The 22160-nt window shown below is 39.6% G+C and overlaps 1 protein-coding gene across 1 annotated transcript; it reads left to right on the top strand.

The window, feature by feature from the left end:
* Positions 1-20506: 20506 nt before the first annotated feature.
* Positions 20507-21492, top strand: LOC140850058 (olfactory receptor 2A2-like). Its single transcript, XM_073239860.1, has one exon. The coding sequence runs from the start codon at positions 20507-20509 to the stop codon at positions 21434-21436; it is 930 nt and encodes a 309-aa protein (XP_073095961.1). The 3' UTR covers positions 21437-21492.
* The last annotated feature ends 668 nt before the right edge of the window (positions 21493-22160 follow it).

Raw genomic sequence — 22160 nt, 5'->3', positions numbered from 1 at the left:
TGCCATCATATTTAAATGATAGTTGTGCTGGATATAGTAATCTTGGTTTGAGGCCCTTCTGTTTCATTGCATTAAGTATATCATGCTATTCTCTTCTGGCCTGTAGGGTTTCTGTTGAGAAGTCTGATGATAGCCTGATGGGTTTTCCTTTGTAGGTGACCTTTTTTTTCTCTCTGGCTGCCTTTAATACTTTGTCCTTGTCTTTGATCTTTGCCATTTTAATTATTATGTGTCTTGGTCTTGCCCTCCTTGGATCCTTTGTCATGGGAGTTCTGTGTACCTCTGTGCTCTGAGAAGCCATTTCCTCCCCTAGTTTGGGGAAGTTTTCTGCAATTATTTCTTCAAAGACACTTTCTATCCCTTTTTCTGTATCTTCTTCTTCTGGTACCCCTATAATGCGGATATTGTTCCATTTCGATTGGTCACTCAGCTCTCTTAGAATTCTTTCATTCCTGGAGATCCTTTTATCTCTCTCTGCATCAGCTTCTCTGTGTTCCTGTTCTCTGTTTTCTAGTCCATTAATGGTCTCTTGCATCTCGTCCATTCTCTTTTGAAGTCCTTCCAGAGCTTGTTTTATTTCTGTATTATTCCTCCTTAGTTCTTGCATATTTCTCTGCAAGTCCATCAGCATGGTTATGACTTTTGTTTTGAATTCTTTTTCAGGAAGACCGGTTAAATCTATCTCCCCAGGTTCCTTTTCAGGGGAAGATGTAGAAGATGTCGAAGCTGTTTGGGTTAGTCTTGTCTGGATCAAATATTTTTGCCTTTTCATGTTGATAGGTACAGTGATGAGCTATTGACTTTCTGTCAGCTGGGAGAGCCAAGACTTTCCACTTGCTCCGGGCCTTTCTTTACTGGGACAACTGCGACCCCTAGTGGCTTGTGTTGGGTAATTGCGTGTAGACTGGGTCTCTGTATCTTGCCCGGCCAGTATGGAGGAAGCTCCCTTGCTGTGGGCGTGGCCAGCCTCAGGCTGTCGCTCTGCTATAGCGGGGCCCCAGAGGGGTTATGGACGGAGGGCTGTTTGGCTGTTTGACTCCGTGAGGGGTCTCAGAGCTGTTGCCCAAGGGGTTAGTTCGCCCAGAGTTCCCTGGAATTTCCAGCCGCTGGACTGTGACCCGGGATGCTTCCGTCCAGCTGTGGCGTCCCTGTCCCTTTAAGACTTTCAAAAAGCACTTGCTTTTCTTTGTCACAGGGGTGCCGGCTTTGGGACCTGCTCACAGGTCTTGCTGTCTTGCTTCCCTACTATCCAGGACCCCCCATATGCACTGTGTCTGCACTCCAGTGCAGATGGCTGGTGCTGGGTGTTCAGCAGTCCTGGGCTCCCTCTCCCTCCAGGCTCTGACTCCTCTCCTCCCGCTGGGAGCTGGGGGGAGGGGCGCTTGGGTCCCACCGGGCCGGGGCTTGTATCTTACCCTTTTCACCAGGCACTGGGTTCTAGTGGGTGTGGATGTGGTCTGGCTATTGTCCTGTGTCTTCTGGTCTCTGTTTTAGAATTAGTTGTATTTGTTGTATTTTCAAAAATATATATGTTTTTGGGAGGAGATTCCTGCTGTCCTACTCATGCCGCCATCTTGGCTCTGCCCCCACCTGAGTTCTCTTACTTTCAATCATCTTATGTTCAGCCTATCTGGCCTCTTTTCTCCTTTAAATATAAAGTGGTGTTTAATAGTATGTACTGCTTTCTTCTTCATTTCTTGGTTCTTCTTAGTCAATTTGAAAATCAACATGCCTAGTTTTGACTGTGCATGAATTTCCTCTCAGTTTCTACCAATTCCCTGGTATTAAAGCATGCTATTGACAGATTGCCTTGCAATTTGATTCGAAATATCTTTTTACCATTTGCTTCCAAGAAGATTTGGGCATTTCTGGCTTCCATCTGTCTTTCTCAAAACATGTCTTTAAGAGGAAATATAATGAAAAAATTTGAAAAAGAAAGAATATCTTATAATTGTAAACTTGAAGGCCCTGATCTCTAAAAGCAAAATAAAATGAAAATAAATTTTATAATGCTTATAAATGAGATTTTCAAACTCTGACTGAAAAACTAGATAATATCTCAAATCCCAATGCAGCTTCCAACATATACTGTTTCCAGTTGTAAAAATAAAGTAATAAAAAAATCCTCTGTCAACAAATTATAATTATTGAAGGTTAAAACACTAATGTGGCTTTTCAGTGTAGCCTCTGGGAGGGGGATATGTGTGTGAGGTCCCGCCAGCCCTGCAGCCAGGGAGGTGGTGGAGACCACAGGCCCTACTGACAGCCCCTTCAAGGTGCAACAAAGCCCCTGAGTCCTGAAGATGTGTGAAGGTCAGCAAGATACATGTTTCCAAAACCTTGCCATAGAGGATGGCTGTGAAGCAGCCACCAAGACCACAACTGCATGTAGCAAAAGGCACCAAAATTTACGTCATAGAGTCTGTGGCAGATGACCGTTCAGTCCTTAGTCATGGTATTTAAAAATCCTCCACTACCTCAGTCTGGATAGGAAAAGTGAAGAGATGTCAAGAAGACAGATGACTAGAAGCAAATGATGTATTTACTATTTTATTTGACATTGATAATGATATCTCCCAATAAACATCTCCCAATAAAAATCACTAGTGAGGATTTCTTCGTCTGGTGTGACAGTGTGACAGGCTCTTGTGGATATGTTCCCCAGAGAGACTGGTGAGAATTATTTTTAAATAACCCGTTAAAGCCTCTGGAAATGGGCCAAAGAACATACAGAAAATGAAGAAACATTTATTCAAGAAAATCTAAAACTCAGTAAGAAGAGCAAGAGTCTGTGCTATTCGAACCAAGATCAGCTGTCTGTGGAGAAGGAAATTCCACTCCAGAGATGTGCAGCCAAGACCACAGGGCTCCCCCCTCTCCCTAACGCCCCGCCAGAGAGCTCTCTCCCTGGAGAGTGGGACAGCAGTATTTCCTGCCCCCAGGCCTCTTGCTACTGAGGCTCAGTGCTGGGTGAGTGAGGCAAAGGCATGGAGGCACCTTCTTCTGCCTGACCCCCCACTCAAGAGACAGAGGCTCCTCCTTGGGCATGGTGCCACTGAAGCACTGGGGCCCCTGCTTCCACTCTGATCTGGTGGTCTCATACCAGGAAAGGCAAGTCTGGAAGACCTGAGCCTACTGGTCCCCGCCCCACACCAAGAACCCAGCTCCTAAGTAGGGATGCCAATCAGGGAGACATATGCCATTGTCTCCACAGGAAGCCACAAACCCAGGACTCAGGTTTTGCCTGGAGATAAAAGCAAGCCAGCCATCAAATACCTAATAATCTCTCACAAAGGACGTGACTTCATTTACAACAGAAACTTATGACAGTGTGGAGAAATTCAAGCCTAAGGGTGCCCTCAAAAATAGTGGAGGTTACGGTAAAAGGCAGATGGAAGAGCTTGCTGATAGAGATACAGGCTAAACTGTAGGCTGGCTAGTTTGCAGGGGAGAATTGGAGAGAGAAATAGCTGAGAGGGACCCTTCAGGCATCAGAAGGAATCTCAGACACTGACCTCTGATGGATCCCTTCACTGGAGTGCATATTAATTGAATTTTTCTCTGGAGCAATTTGTACCCTAAAGCATTGTTGAAAACAATAGACCAGCTCCCAAGTAGTAGAGTGTAACAGCTAGGTATGGTCAGGGAAATAGGCAAAGAGAGCCTTGTCAAAACCATCTCCTCCCAGGGGACGGTAGCATACCCCAGGGTGCACCCCCTGAAAAGCAACATCCTCTGATGTTAACACTTAACACTGAAGTGTAGGTGGAGGGGAGAACAGACATAACTAAAATAATCCAGCCAATCAATAAACAAATAAACAAGTAACCAAATAACAACAAAAAGGTCCAGCTCAGATGTGGGGTAAGTACCAGTACCCAGAATTTTATCTAAAAAATTATGAGACTTGTGAAGAAACAGAAGAGTTGGCTCACACTCTAGAAGACAGCAGGCAACAGATATTGGCTGTTCGAGTGGCCCAGATAATAGATTTAATAGGCAAAGATGTCAAAGTAGCCATTATAAATATGTTTGGTGAGCTAATGTTCTCCATACCTATTTGGACCACCATGTTGCATTTCTTTAGACCAGGCAATGCACTTTCTAGTCTGTATTATTCAATGATGGGCAAAGAGATACTACATTATCAAATAGGTATTATGTTGCATATCATTCTCTGAGTGATGGTTTGATAGAGAATTGGAATAGGCAGTCAGAACATTTTTTATCTAAAATAGGAGGAAATAAAAACATGGATTGGCTTATATCTCTTCATGGGTGTGTGCTCACACTTAACACAAGGAGCGCCTCTGGAGAACTCCACTCAATATTCCTCCACTTTCCTTGGGGGTGGGTGGGATCCAAGGCAAAGGGGGTGGATGAGGTTCCTGCTACCACTATACAGTTCTTTCCCTTGTTATCTCAACTTCCTGTTTTCCTACCTTAAACAGTTGCTTCCAGACCAGGACTGCAACTTTGGTTTCCATAAGCAATGATTCTAAAAAGTATATATAGCTATACTTTGTAAACATTTATGCCAGAATTTGTAAAGGCTGTGGGATGCATGTGTTTTCACATGCCCATCTAGCCAACGGGGTTGACAATGAATGTAGTGGCACTGAGATAGCCCACCCCCTACTCTGTGTGAAGGGGGATTGACTAAGAGACACTTGCTAAACCGGTGGTGCTATCAGGAATCTGTAACAGCATAGTGGCTGAAACTAACATCCCTTCCAAAGGTAGAAACCTGGTAAAATCACTGATAAATGGAGAGAAGGAGAAATAGTTGCTGTGAGTAAACAAATGAATAAATGGGTTACACAATAGGAAAATTTAGTATTACATTGGTGCCTTAAGAGAGACTCACAGCTAGAGAATATTTGTCACTCAATTATGCCAGTTGCACTAAATGGTGAAGTCATGTTTGCCAAAATCAACACCACCTTTGGAACCTGACAGGGCCCAATGGAAGCATGCAATCTTGAGTGGCATTACCTTGGGAGACATTTGGTCATATGATATATGATGATGAACCAAATCAATTGTTGGAGACTGAATGGAATTCCAGTAATGTAGCTGTAACCTTTGACTCTTATTTTTCAGGTTGCTTCTACTATAAAGAATCTCATTTGGGAAGAAATTTACAGGAGCTGCTCTTCACATAACCATTGGACCATGAGCTGTAGGATTCTCAGCTGACTGATCACTGTAACTATAAATCTTGATGATCGAATGCTTAGAAAGGTCCTTGGTTATAAAGGACAAAATACAGCAGCTGCATTCCTAACATGCCACTGTGTGCTGGGCATAGGTACATGTTTTTGTTTTGTTTTTTATTAAGGTATCATTGATCTACAATCTTATTAAAATTTCACATTAGCAACACTGTGGTCACTACATTCACCCATATTATCGATTCACCCCCCACATCCCACCACAGTCACTGTCCATCAGTGGAGCAAGATGCCACAGAGTCACTACTTGTCTTCTCTGTGCTACACTGTCGTCCCTGTGACCTCCCACACCATGTGTGCCAATCATAATACCCCTCAATTCCCTCCTCTCTCCCTCTTCACCCACCCTCCCTGAAACTTTCCTTTGGTAACTGCTAGTCCCATCTTGGAGTCTGTGAGTCTGCTGCAGTTTTGATCCTTCAGTTTTGCTTTGTAGTTATACTACACAGATGAGTGAAATCATTTGATACTTTCTTTCTCTGCTGGGCTTATTTCACTGAGCATAATACCCTCTAGCTCCATCCATGTTGTTGCAAATGGCAGGACTTGTTTTCTTCTTATGGCTGAATAATATTCCATTGTGTATATGTACCATGTCTTCTTTATCCATTCATCTACTGATGGACACTTAGGTTATTTCTATTTCTTGGCTATTGTAAATAGTGCTGCAATAAACATAAGGATGTATATGTCTTTTTGAAGCTTAGATCTTGTTTTCTTTGGGTAAATTCCTAGGAGTGGAATTTCTGGCTCAAATGATATTTCTCTTTTTAGCTGTTTGAGGGACCTCCATATTGCTTTCCACAATGGTTGAACTAGCTTACATTCCCACCAGCAGTGTAGGAGGGTTGCCTTTTCTCCGCATCCTCACCAGCATTTCTTGTTCCTTGTCTTTTTGATGTTGGCCATCCTAACTTGTGTGAGGTAATATCTCATTATGATTTTAATTTACATTTCCTTGATAATTAGTGATGTGGAGCATCTTTTCATGTGCTTGTTGGCCATCTGAATTTCTTCTTTGGAGAAGTGTCTGTTCAGATCCTCTGCCTATTTTTTAATTGTGTTATTTGCTTTTTGGGTTTTGAGGTATGTGAGATTTTTATATATTTTGGATGTTAACCCCTTATTGGATGTGTCATTCATGAGTATATTCTCCCATACTGTAGGATGCCTTTTTTGTTCTATTGATGGTGTTCTTTGCTGTACAGAAGTTTTTAGTTTGCTGTAGTCCCATTTGTTCATTTTTGCTTTTGTTTCCTTGCCCAAGGAGATGTATTCAGAAAAATGTTGTAAATTATTCAAGAGATTTTTGCCTATGTTTTCTTTTAAGAGTTTTATGGTTTCATGACATATATTCAGGTCTTTGATCCATTTTGAGTTTACTTTTGTGTATGGAGTTAGACAGTAATCCAGTTTCATTCTCTTACATGTAGCTGTCCAGTTTTGCCAACATCAGTTGTTGAACAAGCTGTCATTTCCCCATTGTATGTCCAAAGCTCCTTTATCATATATTAATTGACTATATATGTTGGGTTTATATCTGGGATCTTTATTCTGTTCCATTGATCTGTGGGTCAGTTCTTGTGCCAATACAAATTCTCTTGATTACTGTGGCTTTGTAGTAGAGCTTGAAGTCAGGGAACATAATCCTCCCAGCTTTATTCTTCCTTCTCAGGATTGCTTTGGCTATTCAGGATCTTTTGTGGTTCCATATGAATTTTAGAACTATTTGCACTAGTTCATTGAAGAATACTGTTGTTATTTTGATAGGGGTTTCATTGAATCTGTAGATTGCTTTAGGAAGGATGGCCATTTTGACAATATTAATTCTTCCTATCCATGAGCACAGGATGTATTTCCATTTATTGGTATCTTCTTTAATTTCTCTCATGAGTGTTTTGTAGTTTTCAAGGTATAGGTCTTTCATCTCCTTGGTTTATTCCTAGGTAGTTTGTTCTTTTTGATGCAATTTTAAATGGAGTTATTTTCATGATATCTCTTTCTGGTAGCTCATTGTTATTATATAGGAATACCACAGATTTCTGTGTATTAATTTTGTATCCTGCAACTTTGCTGAATTCACCGATTAGTCCTATTAGTTTTGGGGTGGATTCTTTAGGGTTTTTTTATGTACAATATCATGCCATCTGCAAACAGTGACAGTTTAACTTGTTCATTACCAATCTGGATGCCTTTTATTTATTTATGTTGTCTGATTTTCATGGCTAGGACCTCCAGTACTTTGCTGAATAAAGGTGTGGAGAGGAACATTCTTGTCTTGCTCCTGATCCTTTCAGCTTTTTGCTATTAAGTATGATCTTGGCTGTGGGTTTGTCATATATGGCATTTGTTATGGTGAGGTGCTTGCCCTCTATACCATTTTGTTGAGAGTTTTTACCATGAAAGGATGTTGAATTCTGTTGAATGCTTTTTCAGAATGTATTGAGACAATCATGTGGTTTTCATCCTTCTTTTTGTTTATGTGGTGTATGATGTTGATGGATTTTTGAATATTGTACCATCCTTTCATCCCTGGAATAAATCCACTTGATCATGATGGATGATCTTTTTGATGTAATTTTGAATTCAATATGCTAATATTTTTTTGAGTATTTTTGCATCTATGTTCATCAGGGATATTGGTCTGCAATTTTCATTTTTTGTGGTGTCTCTGGTTTTGGTATTAGAGTGATGCTGGTCTTATAGATTGTATTTAGAAGTATTCTCTCCTCTTCTACTTTTTGGAATAACTTTAAAGAAGATGGGTATTAGATCTTCACTAAATGTTTGATAAAATTCAGTGGTGAAGCCATGTGGTCCAGGAATTTTGTTCTTAGGTAGTGTATTGATTACCACCAGTTTGACTTCATTGTTGGTAGTTAGTCCGTTCAGATTTTCTGTTTCTTCCAAGGTCAGTCTTGGAAGGTTGTATTTTTCTAGAAAGTTGTCCATTTCTTCTAGGTTATCCAATTTGTTACCATATAATTTTTCATAGTATTCTCTAATAATTATTTGTATTTCTGTGATGTCCATAGTGATATTTCCTTTCTCATTTATAATTCTGTCTATGTTTGTAGACTCTCTTTATTTCTTGATAAAACTGGCTAGGGCTATATATATTTTGTTAATTTTCTTGAAAAAATGGCTCCTGGTTTCATTGATTCTTTCTGGTGTTTTATTCTTCTCAATTTTATTTATTTATGCTCTTATCTTTGTTACATCCCTCCTTCTGTTGACTTTGAGCCTCATTTTCTTCTTTTCCTAGTTTCATTAATTGTGAGTTTAGACTATTCATTAGGATTGTTCTTCCTTCTTGGGGAAGCCTGTATTACAATATACTTTCCTCTTAGCATGGCCTTCACTGGGTCCTACAGTTTTTGTGGTGTTGAGTTATTGTTGTCATTTGTCTCCATATATTGCTTGATTTCTGTTTTTATATGGTCATTGATCCATTGTTAAGCCTCTATGTGTCTGTGGGCTTTTTTTTTTCTTTGCATAATTTATTTCTACTTTCATACTTTTAGTAGTCTGAGAACCTGGTTGAATTTACTGAGGCTCTTTTTATAGTCTAGTATATGATCTTTTGGGTGGAGTGTTCTATAGATGTCTGTTAGGTCCATTTGTTCTAATGTGTTGTTCAGTGCCCTTGTCTCCTTTATTTTCTGTCTGGTTTATCTGTCCTTTGGAGTGAGTAGTGTGCTTTGAATTCTCCTAAAATGAATGCATTGCATTCTATTTCCCCCTTTTATTCTGTTCATACTTGTTTTCACATATGTAGGTGCTCCTGTGTTGGGTGCATAGATATTTGTAATGGTTATATCCTCTTGTTGAACTAACCCCTTTATCATTATGTAATGTCCTTCTTTGTCTCTTGTTTCTTTATTTGTTTTGAAGTCTATTTTGTCTGATACAAGTACTGCACCTCCTGCTTTTTTTCTCCCTAGTACTTAAATGAAATATCTTTTTCCATCGCTTCACTTTTAGTCTGTGTATGTCTTTGGGATTGAAATGAGTCTCTTCTAGGCAGCACATAAATTGGTTTTATTTTTTTTATCCATTCTGTAACTCTGTCTTTTGATTAGTGCATTCAGACCATTTACACTTTGGGTCATTATCAAAAGATATGTACTTATTGGCACTGGAGGTTTTAGATTCGTGGTTACCAAGGTTCAGGGTATCTTCTTTACTATCTAACAGTCTAACTTAACTAGCTTAGTATGCTATTTTAAATACAATCCAAAGGTTCTTTTTTCTGTCCCTCCCTTCTTTTTCTTCTTCCTCCTCTCTTTATATATTAGTTGTCATATTCTGTACTTTTTGTGTATCCCTTGACTGACTTTGTGGTAGTTGATTTAATTTTGAATTTGCTTAGTAATTGGTCTACTTCCTTTACTATGGTTTATTTTCTCTGGTGACAGCTATTTAGCCTTAGGAGCTCTTCCATCTGTAGCAGTCCCTCCAAAATGCACTGTGTAGATGGGTATTTTGATCCCAACCTGAGTGTGCTGGAAGGATTTTTTTCATCTGTCCTTTCTCCTGGGCAGCAAGACCTATGTAATCCTTTTCCCTTTAGCAGCCCTCTTGCTGTTGGGAAGTCTTTCAAAATTCCCTCAACATTTGCTTATCTGGAAATTGTTTAATCCCTGCTTCAAATTTAAATGATAATCTTGCTGGGTAGAGTATTCTTGGGAGGCCCTTCTGCTTCATTGCATTAAATATATCATGCCACTCCCTTCTGGCCTATAAGGTTTCTGCTAAGAAGTCAGATTGATAGGCTAATGGATTTTCCTTTATAGGTGACCTTTTTTCTCTCTCTGGCTACTTTTAATACTCTGTCCTTCTTCTTGATCTTTGTCATTTTAATTATTATATATCTGAGTGTTGTCTTCCTTGGATCCCTTGTGTTGGGAGATCTGAATACTTACAGCATCTGTGACTATTTTCTTCCCCAAATTGGGGATGTTTTCAGCAATTATTTCCTCAAAGACACCTTTTATTCCTTCTTCTCTCTCTTCTTCTTCTGATACCCCTATAATGTGAATATTGTTCCATTTGGAATTTTCACACATTTCTCTTAGTATTCTTTCATTCCTAGAGATCCTTTTTTCTCTCTGTGCCTCAGCCTCTTTATATTCCTGTTCTCTATTTTCTATTTCATTTACTGTCTCCTCTACCTCATCTAGTCTGCTTTTAAAGCCCTCCATTGTATGTGTCATTTCAGATACTGTATTTTTCAAAGTTTCTATTGCTTTCTTGAATTCCTCCCTGAGGTCTTGAATATTTTTCTGTACCTCCATGAGCATGGTTATGATTTTTATTTGAAATCTTTATCAGGAAGATTGGTATTTTTAGTTTTACCTGGCCCTCTTTCTGTTTTATGAGTGACTTTGGTTTGTACCAGGTTCTTTTGCCATTTCATGTTTGTATTGATTATTCTGGAATAGTAACTTTGTGTAGGCATCACCCTCTAGTGCCCAGAAGCTCTACTCTCTGGAGCTTCCCAGCATCTGGAATGATGGTGGGGGTCACAGGTGAACAACGCTGGTGCCTGTTTGGAGGAAAGAGCTTTTTCCTGATTCTCATCTGCAGTGCCTGCTTCCACTGCCAGGGCCAGTGGGCCGAGCATGCACGAAGGAGCCTCTGCATTACACCCCTGTACCTGCTGTAGTCAGAGCTGCCCTGTGGCTGGCCTGGTGCAATGGTGGGGGGAGCAGGTTTGCAAACCAGTGTTGGCTGGATGGAAGATGCAGCAGGCTGCATATAGTGTGGGGCTGCATTGCTAGCCAGGGGGGCAGAGCGCCTGAAGCTCCTGAGAGATCCCAACCTGCAGGGCTGAGTGTGCCAAGAGGATTTTGCCCACCTGTCCTTTCTCCTGAACAGCAAGATCTATGTAATCCTTGCCCCTTTACCAGCCCTCTCACTGTTGGGAAGTTTTTCAAAGTACCTGCCTTTCTTTTGTCCCAGAGTGGCTGGCTGTGGGTACCTGTTCTCCAGAAGAGGCTGGAATCTCAGTCTTTCTGAGTATTCGGCCTGTGTTTTCTTTCCAAACCCCACTAATCTCCAGAGTGCCATGTAATGTGGATTCATGCTTCCAGCAAAGATCTCCAGGGCTGGGTGTTCAGCAGTCCGAGGCTTCTACTCCCTCCCTACTCTGTTTCTCTTCCTCCCACTGGTGAGCTGGTGTGGCAGGAGGGCATGGGTCCCACTGAATCATGGCTTTGCTACTTTACCCTTTTCTGTGAGGTCTTCTGTTCACCCCAGATGTAGGCAGTCTGCTGCAGTCTTCTTCTCAGTTGCTTTTTCGGGATTCATTGTATTTGCTATATTTTCATATTATATGTGGTTTTGGGAGGAGATTTCTGTCTCATTTCTCACACCAATGTCTTTACACCAATCCTATATGTTTGTTTTTGTGGGTAGAAAGCTACTAAACAGCATAGGCAAAGACAGTGGGTTTCTATGGGCATAGACTTCATATGGTGGGTATGATGAATTCTCTGAGAAATGGCTGCATGCTCACAGAAGGAAGGTTATAGGAAGCCTTATGGCATACTGAGACAAAGTTACCATGTAACTTTGGGAGAAAAATCCTGGGGCAAAATACCTTTGAAACTAAAATTAGTCAGAAGGGGAAATAAAATGGGAAAACCCCATCTATTTCTTATAAGCAGTCATTCACTTCCACACTCCCATGTCTCTTGCAACCCAGCTGCAGAAGGAGGCACCCCACCCAACCTCTCTGGTACAGATATGCCCTCGCTCACCCTTGTAATTACCTGTTCATATGCAGGTGCACCAAGGCCAGGTGAGAGATTCTGCAAATATTGCAATTTTACGCACATACATCTAGGTGGGTCTACCTTTATCTAATCCTTGGATAAGGGACCCAATATTTTGGGATAACAAAACATAGTATTGCATTCATGCATTAGTACACAGTAGAAATAGTAAGCATAGTGGATTGTTGCACACACACACACACACACACACACACACACACACACACACATGAAAAAAAATGGCTTTAGGAGAGATAGATGACTATGTAGGCATTACCAGACAAGGTAAATTCACTTTTAATGAGGATTGACAGTCAGTGGGAAAATATTTGTTAATTAGAATGAGCAGATTAGAGGAGGCAGCCTGAAGATATGTTGAGAGTTCAGTGAAGTGGGCCAGGGAGACTCAGTAAATGGTGGATAGGGCTATGACTCCATCCTGGCCTAACAAGATGTCTTGACTGTTTTGATGCAGATGAAGGCTAAAGTAACCATGCGAGACTGGCCTTCTATTCTAGCTGCTGAAGCCCAGGGGCATGACTAAGGGAAACTTGCTCAGGTTCTCTGGGGGCACTTGTGATTTCCACTGAAGCACGGTGACTGCTCTCTCCCCAAGAAGATATTATAAGAAGACAGGAAGAGAAAAAACTATTCTGAATAACAACATGTCCTCACCACTGTGTAACAACACACAGTGGAAACAGTTTCAGCACAAGACTTTAGCTGAGATAGGGTAACTTGCTTTGTCCCCAGCTGACATAGAACCCAGAAATAAGTGAATATGGCTAACTGTAATGACACCTGTCCATAATAATAATATGGCATATGGGCAAAGGTCAAGGCTATTGGAAAGGCATAGCAAATACCTCTAATTCTTACTGACTTGTTCTGTAATGACACTGATTTATACCACGACCATAATGTGATACAGTATAACATTGGCATTGTTGCTAAAACTCAACTGTCTTACCAAATAAGTCATGTGATAATACTGATACTGATGATCAAATATATTGGAGAGCAAATTACAGCCTTCTCAGGTTGTAATACCAATGGAAAGTGGTTGGCCTAAGGAAGAACTTGATTTGGCTAACCATCAGCTCATTCAGCTGGATAGCTCTGTACAAGGTTATTACAACATCAGAAGGGAACAAGGAATCAAATTAATACAAAAATATGAAAATGTATATCATGGATCTATAGGACAGAGTTGTTTCCTTGAGTGTACCTCTACCCTACACTGACTTCTCTCAAGGCCAGGCATATTCATGCTATTGCTACATCTATTACATTAAATAAACTAAAGCTGTACCTGTTATATAAATGCTTTTCTAAATGTAAATGCTCAAAAAAATATGCTCATTTTGCTGGAAGAGCACCTAGGCTATAGGCCAGGTAGGTGGACTGTGCCAAAAGGGTTAACTCAATTTAATTCATATCAATTTGGAATGGAAAGAAACTTTAAAATATTCTAATTCTATCACTTGGAGTAAGACACAGAAATGGAAACTGTTCCCTTCTGAGTTAGGATCCAGGGCAATGATTATTTGGGATGGGAATTCTGGAGGCATATATGGCTAATAATGTAGTGGGGATGGGATGGCATCTTTCTTAGGAAAGATACAGGATCTGAACCATGAAAACATTGCTCAGTGGTTAAGAGAAAAGACTTGTAGGCGGAATTCTGAAGATGGCCTCCTAAGAGACCCATCCCCTCCTTGTTTAGCCAAGCACTAATCTGGGCCCTGTTGTGAGGAGATTTTTGCAAATCAATTGATCTTAAAATATGGAGATAATCTGAGGGCCTAACTCAATCAGGTGAGCCTTCTAAAAGCAGGGCGTATTCTCTGCCTAGTATCGGAGCAGGAAGTGAGGGAGATTGGAAGTGGGAGGGTGGAATGTGCATGGACCTCAGGTGAGGACCACAGAGTGGACCAAACCCTTCATTTCGTCCTGTGAGGCCTGTCCAGAGAATCCAGCTGACCTGTGCCAGGACTTCTGACCAATGGAAACTGTGAGGTAATAGATGGGTGTTGTTTAAAGGCCTTTAAAATTTGTGTTGATTTGTTGTGGCAAAAACAGAAAACTAAAACACTTTAGTATCAGATAAAATTCATCTGTTTCCAGCTCTGGCCCTTGCTAGATTGGTAAGTCATCATTTAGTGCAATGGTACTCAGACTTTTTGGTCTTGGGACCCCTTTGAACTCTTAAGAATTACTGAGAACCCAAAGACATCTTATTTATATGGTTATATTTGTTGACGTGTATCATATTAGAAATTAAAACTAAGATTTTATTATTTACTTTTAGTTCATTTAAAAATACTTCCATTATATGTTGATATAAATAATGTATTTTTATGAAAATTATCTTTTATAAAACATAGTGAGAACAGTAGCTATGTTTTGTATTTGCAAAAAATTTTTTAAAATTCAGCTTAATTGAAGAGAGATGGATTTTGTATCTTCTTCTGCATTTTATCTGTTGCAATATTACAGGTCAGGTTGCCTCTGGAAAATTGCACTGTGCACCATGAGACAGTAAGGGTGAAAAAGGAAAAATGTCTAAATATTATTGTAAAAATAGTTTTGATCCTATGAACCCTTTGAAAGATTCTCAGAGATTGCCCAATGTCCCTGTACCATAATTAAAGAATGGATAACTTAGTATATTTAAGCTTCAGTTCCACATCTGTAAAATGAAGATAATGATCAGATTAAATTATATAATAAATATAAAGCATTTGGCACATTTTCTGAAACATAAGAAGGGCCCAGTAATTGTTGCTTATGGATATTATAATCCTTCTTCATCTGTGTCGATCAACCCCTACTGCAGACAGAGGTTCATCAGGGCCTGGGGGGATCTGTTCCCCCTTAGGGCCGCCATTCAATTTCCATGGAAACCCACCTCTCAACCATCTAGCAGTCCCAGTCTCTCTATATTTCCATGGGGATTGTAGAGAAGCATGAATTCATTGAACTGTAGTAATTTTAATGGTTGGGTACTGTAATTTGTGATAACCTATCTCAGGTTTGTAACCCTTGGATCATCTGACCGTTTCTGTAGAAACAGTATAATGCCAGTGTCTGCCCTGTCTGTTCCCTAGAATTTTCCTCCAAGGACAACAAGACACAATCTTAGCTTTCCCCCAGAGAGAAGATTCAGGGATCTTTCCCCACCTCAGTGGGAACATAAGTAAGTATGTTATTTTATGATCCTTCTGGGAATATGAATTCTCAATAGAAGCTCAAGAATGTTTTAAATTCATCTGATTCTAAAAGAAGACCTCGGCTCCTGAGATTCTTTGAAGAGCCTTTAGCAAGTCCAGAGAATCCTGTATCTGGGTATTCATCCTTCAGAAGCGGCTAAAGGAGCAGGGCTCTGCCCTGTTAGAGGTACATTTCTCACCTCTGTGGGGCTTATTCCAGGTCACAGGAGATTCCCGTGAGAAAGTCTAGTGCTAACACTTTATGAGAAGAGATTAACTTATGCTGGAAGGTGGTTTTCAGTCTGGGTACCTGATACCCAGGCTATGTGGGCAACAATGACGTCCCTGAGCGCTCGTGCCCTGACTCTCCCTGTGCACTGTGGGCAGACGTAATAGGTGCCTGGATGGTTCCCTCCCCTCCTCAGGGAGCCGCTGCCTCCTGACTGTGGGCTCGGGGTCCTTGAACTCCCTCTGTCTCTCTCTCACCATCCCCTACGTGACCGACGGCGGTCAGAGCTAGCACAGCTGTGTCTGAGAGGGGCTCAGGGAATGAGAGCCTTCATATCCAGGCATCGTCTCTGAAGAAAGCTCTGAAATAGCCAAATTAATGAGCGGGCTCTATATTACCTACCCTAACTGAAGACACTGATGTTCAGTGAAACCTGTCTCAACAGAAAACATTCTAGTAACAGTTAACAGTTCATCTTTTCTTTGCTGAAAGAGTGTAAGACATGTCTGCCATGTAGTTATTTCTTTTCAGAGTCTTCCCAGGTTATCACCCTATTGTGATGATTATCAGACCTGCGTTCACTGTATTTTATATAAATATCTTTCCTATCACAAAAAAATGATGAAATGAGTGTCAACACTCCTGACAAGAGCTGGAGAAACAGAACAAAGCTCCAGAGGTCAAGAAACGAAAACTGCCCAGAAATACTGACCATGCAAAGCTTTCCTTGAGTCGCTGTTGTTTTATTTACTCTATTTGGAAGGTGAAACTTTAGGCATCACTACTGTGATTATTTTCTTCTCTCTACAAGCCCTGTATCTGTTTAGTAGTTTTAATTTATCTTCAATTTTATTTTGTTTATTCTGTAAAAGAAAAATGGCAATAATGGTAATGAAAATGAAAATATGAAGATTAATTCAGGTACAAAAATAACTAGACTAAAAAGTTAACAAACAAATGTTGCTACTGAATAGTAATAGATTGAGTTACCTTCAACAGTATTACCATCTTGTATGCTCAGAGATTGAATGTGTTTCAGATATTGTCCATTGTGTCCAACAGTGTCTATGCAGAATTTGCAATACTGATGTTGCCATCTGCCACTCTGTATAATACAGGAATAGTCTCTAATAGTAGCAAAAATCAATGCTACAAACCTTATACATTTTTACATAGAACCCTCCCAAATGTAAATCGTGTTTATAGTTAATGAATTATTTCCATAATTATGGAAAGAATCTGTGATTTTTGTCGCTATTTCATTTTCCATTGATCAAACTCTAACTATAAACTTTTCTAATAAAATAAAAACCATGTCTTGGTCAACAGAAACTGGAAAATAGATGTGTGTACATATTTAGCTAAAAAGGACAACTTAATAACTATTTCCTGAGTGCCTGTTTCATCTAGAACTGTACTAGCTATTACGAGATACAAAGATGTACAGGACATATTAACCACCCATAAGACTTTTTATTTGGTCAAAGGGAATCTCAGTTCAAGTAAATGACAGTTGGGGTAAACCTCTTTTTTCTTTGATTTTATCTTGAGAATTAGCTATGTATATAGTGAGCTATATAACTTTTAAACTGTTACTATTGACCAAGCCTATACACTTAATAGGTGCCTGAAGAGCCTCCCCGTAGGAATCAACTTTGATTCCCCAAAGTAGAGAAGATTCTCTTTGTAGGCTGTCTGGTAACTAGCCTTTCAGTGGGGCCCAGAGAAGATCGCGCAGGCTGCCACATTTCTCTTTACAGTAACTAGTTGTGAACTGCAATACAATGGTTCAGGTGACGAGGCTTGGACTCCACCACAACACTCTTTCAGGATTATGCAATGAGAGTAGTCATAGGCAGGCTATCTTTTTGTTGTAACCACACTAGTATTTTTGAATGACCCATGTTCAGTTTCCATCTCAATATAGACTCCTGAGAATTTACATTTACCTAAGCCTGATATCCTCTAAAGGGGTATGTGATAAACCTCAGCATTTTTTAAGTTACTGAATTCATCCTGTACTCAAAGGCATTAAAAAAAGTGTAAACTAAAATTATATGCATCACCTTTAAAATGGCATTATATGTACACAGCATTTTTTAAGTGATATGGTATTGACTATATTAAAATGCTATTTAACTTGTAATTCCTTTAGAGGTAAGAACCTTCCCCTTTTAATATATAATGAAGAGTCAAATAAGGACAGATGTTATTTACCTAGGAAACAGAAGTGTCTCTCAAGCCAGAAACCAGAACTGAGAAAACTAGATTAGATACTACATGAGAAATCTGTAGCTCTTGTATTTAACAATATAGGTATAAAGATGTCTAGGAAGGAAATCTGAGCAGTAGTGTTAGAATGGTTTCTTTCACATGAAGCCATATGGAACCTGGAGAGTAAGAACCACAAACAAATGTTCCATAAAATTCTGTCATCTTCGAATTAGAGGGAAGACAGCTAAAGGAGCAGGGAGAATAACAGAATAAAAAGAGACAATTTCAGCTCCGTAACTACACACATAAATCAAGTTGTACTTACACTTTGTGAGGTATTCATTTTCATTTAATATTTTTCTTCTTTCTCAGTATCTAGCATCAAGCTGAAATAAAAACGAAACCAAAAGAATTTGCTATTAAGCAGGCTTTTTGCAAAGCATTAAAAGAGTATCAGTACCCCTTTGGGAGCCCACATAAGAGCAGCCAAAAAAAAAAAACATCCACATAGGAAAGGTGAACTTGGGATTTTGGTCATCACTGTTAAGCTAGACACCCTTTCCCACTGGGTGGTTTCTTACAGAGATAAGTCTTCATACATCTAGGTTTTCTGCTTGTTTGATTTTTAGATGACTAGAGATAGATACATAAATTGTGTGTGTGATTGATTTGACTGAGCATTTTCAAGTCTCAGAACTTATTATAAGGATTCATGAAAAAAATTCATAAGTATGACATTTAATCACCAAAGCATTATGTTGTGTAAACCTACTGAGGAGGTAATATATTAAGTAAATTAAAACAGTATTCAAGGAAATAGTATTCAGCTGTTCGAAGTATGATGTAGAGAAATATTTTGACATAGAAATTCATTCCTGATAGGCTTCTAAATGAAAGAAATAGGTAAACTAGTAACACTGATATTTTTAAAAAAGATATGATATATATGAAAATAGATACACATAAAAAGGATAACTATGTACTAATTATTATAAATGATCATCTTTGGTTGTATGTTTCAGTGTATTATCTCTTTGGCTTTTTAAGTGGAGTTTCATGTTTTTCTAAGAAGCTTTTGAGACTAAATGTCAATGCTTATAAAAGGTGGGTACTACTTATTTACATAACGAACCACACTCTTAAAACTTTAACCCCTAAATAAAAAAAGTTAAAGAACCTATTCTTTTCCAGTTAGGAATAAAAGCAAGAAAATAATATCAACTTGGTAATTAATAAGGTGCTAGTTACAATTACATACTTTGCTTAAAAATAAACTAGACCGCTTTCTTCAGTACTAATGGTAATTCAGCAAAAAGCTTTGTCTCCCTAAAGGAAGCCACTTAAGATATATTAGATTTTCCAAAGTAATTATAAGAATCTGTTATCTCCTATAACAACGTGTCTACCTTCCCAAATTATATGCTTGCTCTTTTCAATAGGATTAAAAGTCATGATACAATGATAACTTATTAAAGTCCTGATATTGATTTATATGATTCTTTTCTAAGATTCTTCACCAAAAGTAATCAGACAATTTTGGAGAAATGGCTGTGTTCATGGCTGAAGTGGGGAATATACAAGGAGAGCTTGAGGCATCTTATCATATCAGAAGTAAGGAAATGTCCAAAATTCATGGGAACGTGTTGAAAGGAAAAAAAGGCAACCTTGCAGGGTTCATATCTAGGACAATTAAGCATGTAATGATACTAAGTAATTGTAAAAATTATTAAAATTGATGAAATTCATGAGTCCATATTGATAGAGGAGAGATGACCCAGATACATAGAGATGGATGACAGGCAGGTAGGTAGATAGATAGATGACACACAGAGTGAGCAAGGCTTATACTCAAATTGACAACCAATAAATAGACAAGCAATGAAGAAGTTAAACACCACATTTTGTAATAATCATTACCAAATGCTGAGTCAGGCAAGGTAACCAATGGATGCTGAAATTAGTGGCTGAAAACTTTATCAGCAATAATATTTACATGATAATTTTAATAGATGCTCCAGAAATTACATCAGGGAAAAAATAGCGATCTTATAATGGAGATACTTGGGAGGCACCATGTTCACCACTTGATCTAAGTTAGTGTCACCAAGAATGGGACAAATGAACATCATGTGCCTCCTCATGGAATACACTGGGAAGGATACTCATTTTTCCTGCAGAAAATGAGTCATCTGAATCAAAAATGAGGAACTTCACAGAATTCCAATTTGAGGAACATTCCACTAAAGAACTGCTCTATACTTTTCAAAAATGTCAGTGACATGAAAGGCAAAGAGAAGCTGAGTGACTATTTCAGAAAACAGGAGACGAAATATAAATGACATGTATAAAATGCATGGCCTTGGATTGGGTTCTGGGAGGGGTGGATAAAGCATACTGTAGATTAAGGAATCATGTCAATATTAAATTGCCTCATTGATAATTATACGGTGGTTAACTTAGTGAATGTCTTTGTTTTTGGTGAAAAAGAGGGCAATTTAGGGCATCATGTCTACTTTTTTATCTCAAATGGCTCAGGAAAAAATACATATGTATAGAAAAAACATTAGGCAAATATGAAAGAAATATTAAAATTTGTTGAGGCTGGGTGAAGGTACGTGAGAGTTCTTTGCATAAGTCTTGACCCTCTTCTGTAGGTTTAAATTCATTTTATATAAAATGTTAAAAACAGGAAGCAACCAGTTTGGGGGAGTAGGGGAAGCTGTCCAGCAGGGACAGGGTACAGTCTTTCTCTGAGCTCATTTTGACATAAATAACTCCAATTTTTGTTGATTCTACAGCTCTGACCTCCTATCATACTTGACAAACTGTTGCTAAGGTATGGCAGACAACCAGTCCTGGGGCAAAGAATTCATCCTGGTGGGGTTTCAGCTCAGGGCAGAGCTGGAAGGGCTCCTCGTTGGACTCTTCTCCCTGTTATATATCTTCAGTCTATTGGCAAATGGCGTAATCTTGGGGCTCATCTGCCTGGGCTCTAGACTGCACACCCCTATGTACTTCTTCCTCTCACACCTGGCCATCATTGACATGTCCTATGCTTCCAACAATGTCCCCAAGATGCTGGCTAATCTTGTGAGTCAGAAAAGAACCATCTCCTTTGTTCCGTGCATAACGCAGACCTTTTTGTATCTGGCCTTTGCTGCTACAGAGTGCCTGGTTCTGGCGGCGATGTCCTATGACAGGTTTGTGGCCATCTGCCGTCCGCTCCAGTACACTGTCCTCATGAGCTGGACAGCGTGCACGCTCCTGGCTGTCATCTCCTGGGCATGTGGATTTATTCTGGCTCTGGTCCATGCAGTCCTCCTCCTACGGTTGCCCTTCTGTGGGCCCTGGGAAGTGAATCACGTATTCTGTGAAATTCTGTCTGTCCTCAAACTGGCCTGTGCCGACACCTGGATCAATGAAGCTGTCCTCTTTGCCGCCTCAGTGTTGGTCTTAGTCGGGCCTCTCTGCTTAATGCTGGTCTCCTATGCACGCATCCTCTGGGCCATCCTAAAGATCCAGTCAAAGGAGGGCCGAGTAAAGGCTTTCTCCACCTGCTCCTCCCACCTCGGCGTGGTCGGACTCTTCTTTGGCATCGCCGTGGTGGTGTATATGGTCCCGGACTCCAGAGAGCGGGAGGAGCAGGAGAAAATACTGTCCCTGTTCCACAGCCTCTTCAGCCCGATGCTGAACCCCCTCATCTACAGCCTCAGGAACGCTCAGGTGAAGGCTGCCTTCTGTAGAGCGCTGCGCACGAGGTCCATGTGAAGGGTACATGAGCTGTTGTTTTGGGATTTCTCCTCGAAATACATGCTGAAGCAAAAACTCAGAAAAATTTCCCAGTTAGAAGTTTGATATCAAATTGGTAATCGTCCAAGTTCTAGCTCTGAAACTCGGGCAAAGTTCCACGGAAAAGCCTATCTTCTAAGTTGAGAGACTATTTTAGGAGATGGGACATCTAAATTTTGAAAATATTTAGTCTATTTTTTCATGCTGAATTCTCTTTATTTTTAAAATCCAAGAATATTAATGGATGGAGAAAAAAATGAAATTTAAGAAAAATCACATCAATACATTCCCCTGGCTTATGCATTTAGACATATGTGACTTCTCTTCACCTTCTGATAACTGGTAGTACAGGGAAATTAATAGAAGAGAACTTCCAATACAGACCTGAAATTTCAATACAGGAAATATTGCAGAGTTATATGAACCTACCTCACCAGTTGTGAGGCCAATGAAATTAAGAGTTTAGAGAAACTCGAAATTCCTCAATAGAATAAGTTAGGAGTTCTGGTTTTAATTTCTTGAAGAACCTCTATACTGTTTTGGCTTTCCAATTTACACTCCCACCAACAGTGCACAAGGGTTCCCTTTTCTCTGCATCCTCACCAACACTTGCTATTTTTTGTCTTACGTTAGGTGATATTTCCCTGTGGTTTGGAATTGTATTACCCTGATGAATAGCAATGTGAAACAACTTTTCACATAC

The sequence above is a fragment of the Manis javanica genome, chromosome 6 (genome assembly GCF_040802235.1).
Source record: "Manis javanica isolate MJ-LG chromosome 6, MJ_LKY, whole genome shotgun sequence".
In the NCBI taxonomy this organism is placed as follows: Eukaryota; Metazoa; Chordata; class Mammalia; order Pholidota; family Manidae; genus Manis; species Manis javanica.
The sequence above is the reverse complement of the archived record's forward strand: the minus strand, read 5'-3'. Positions and strand labels throughout refer to the sequence as shown.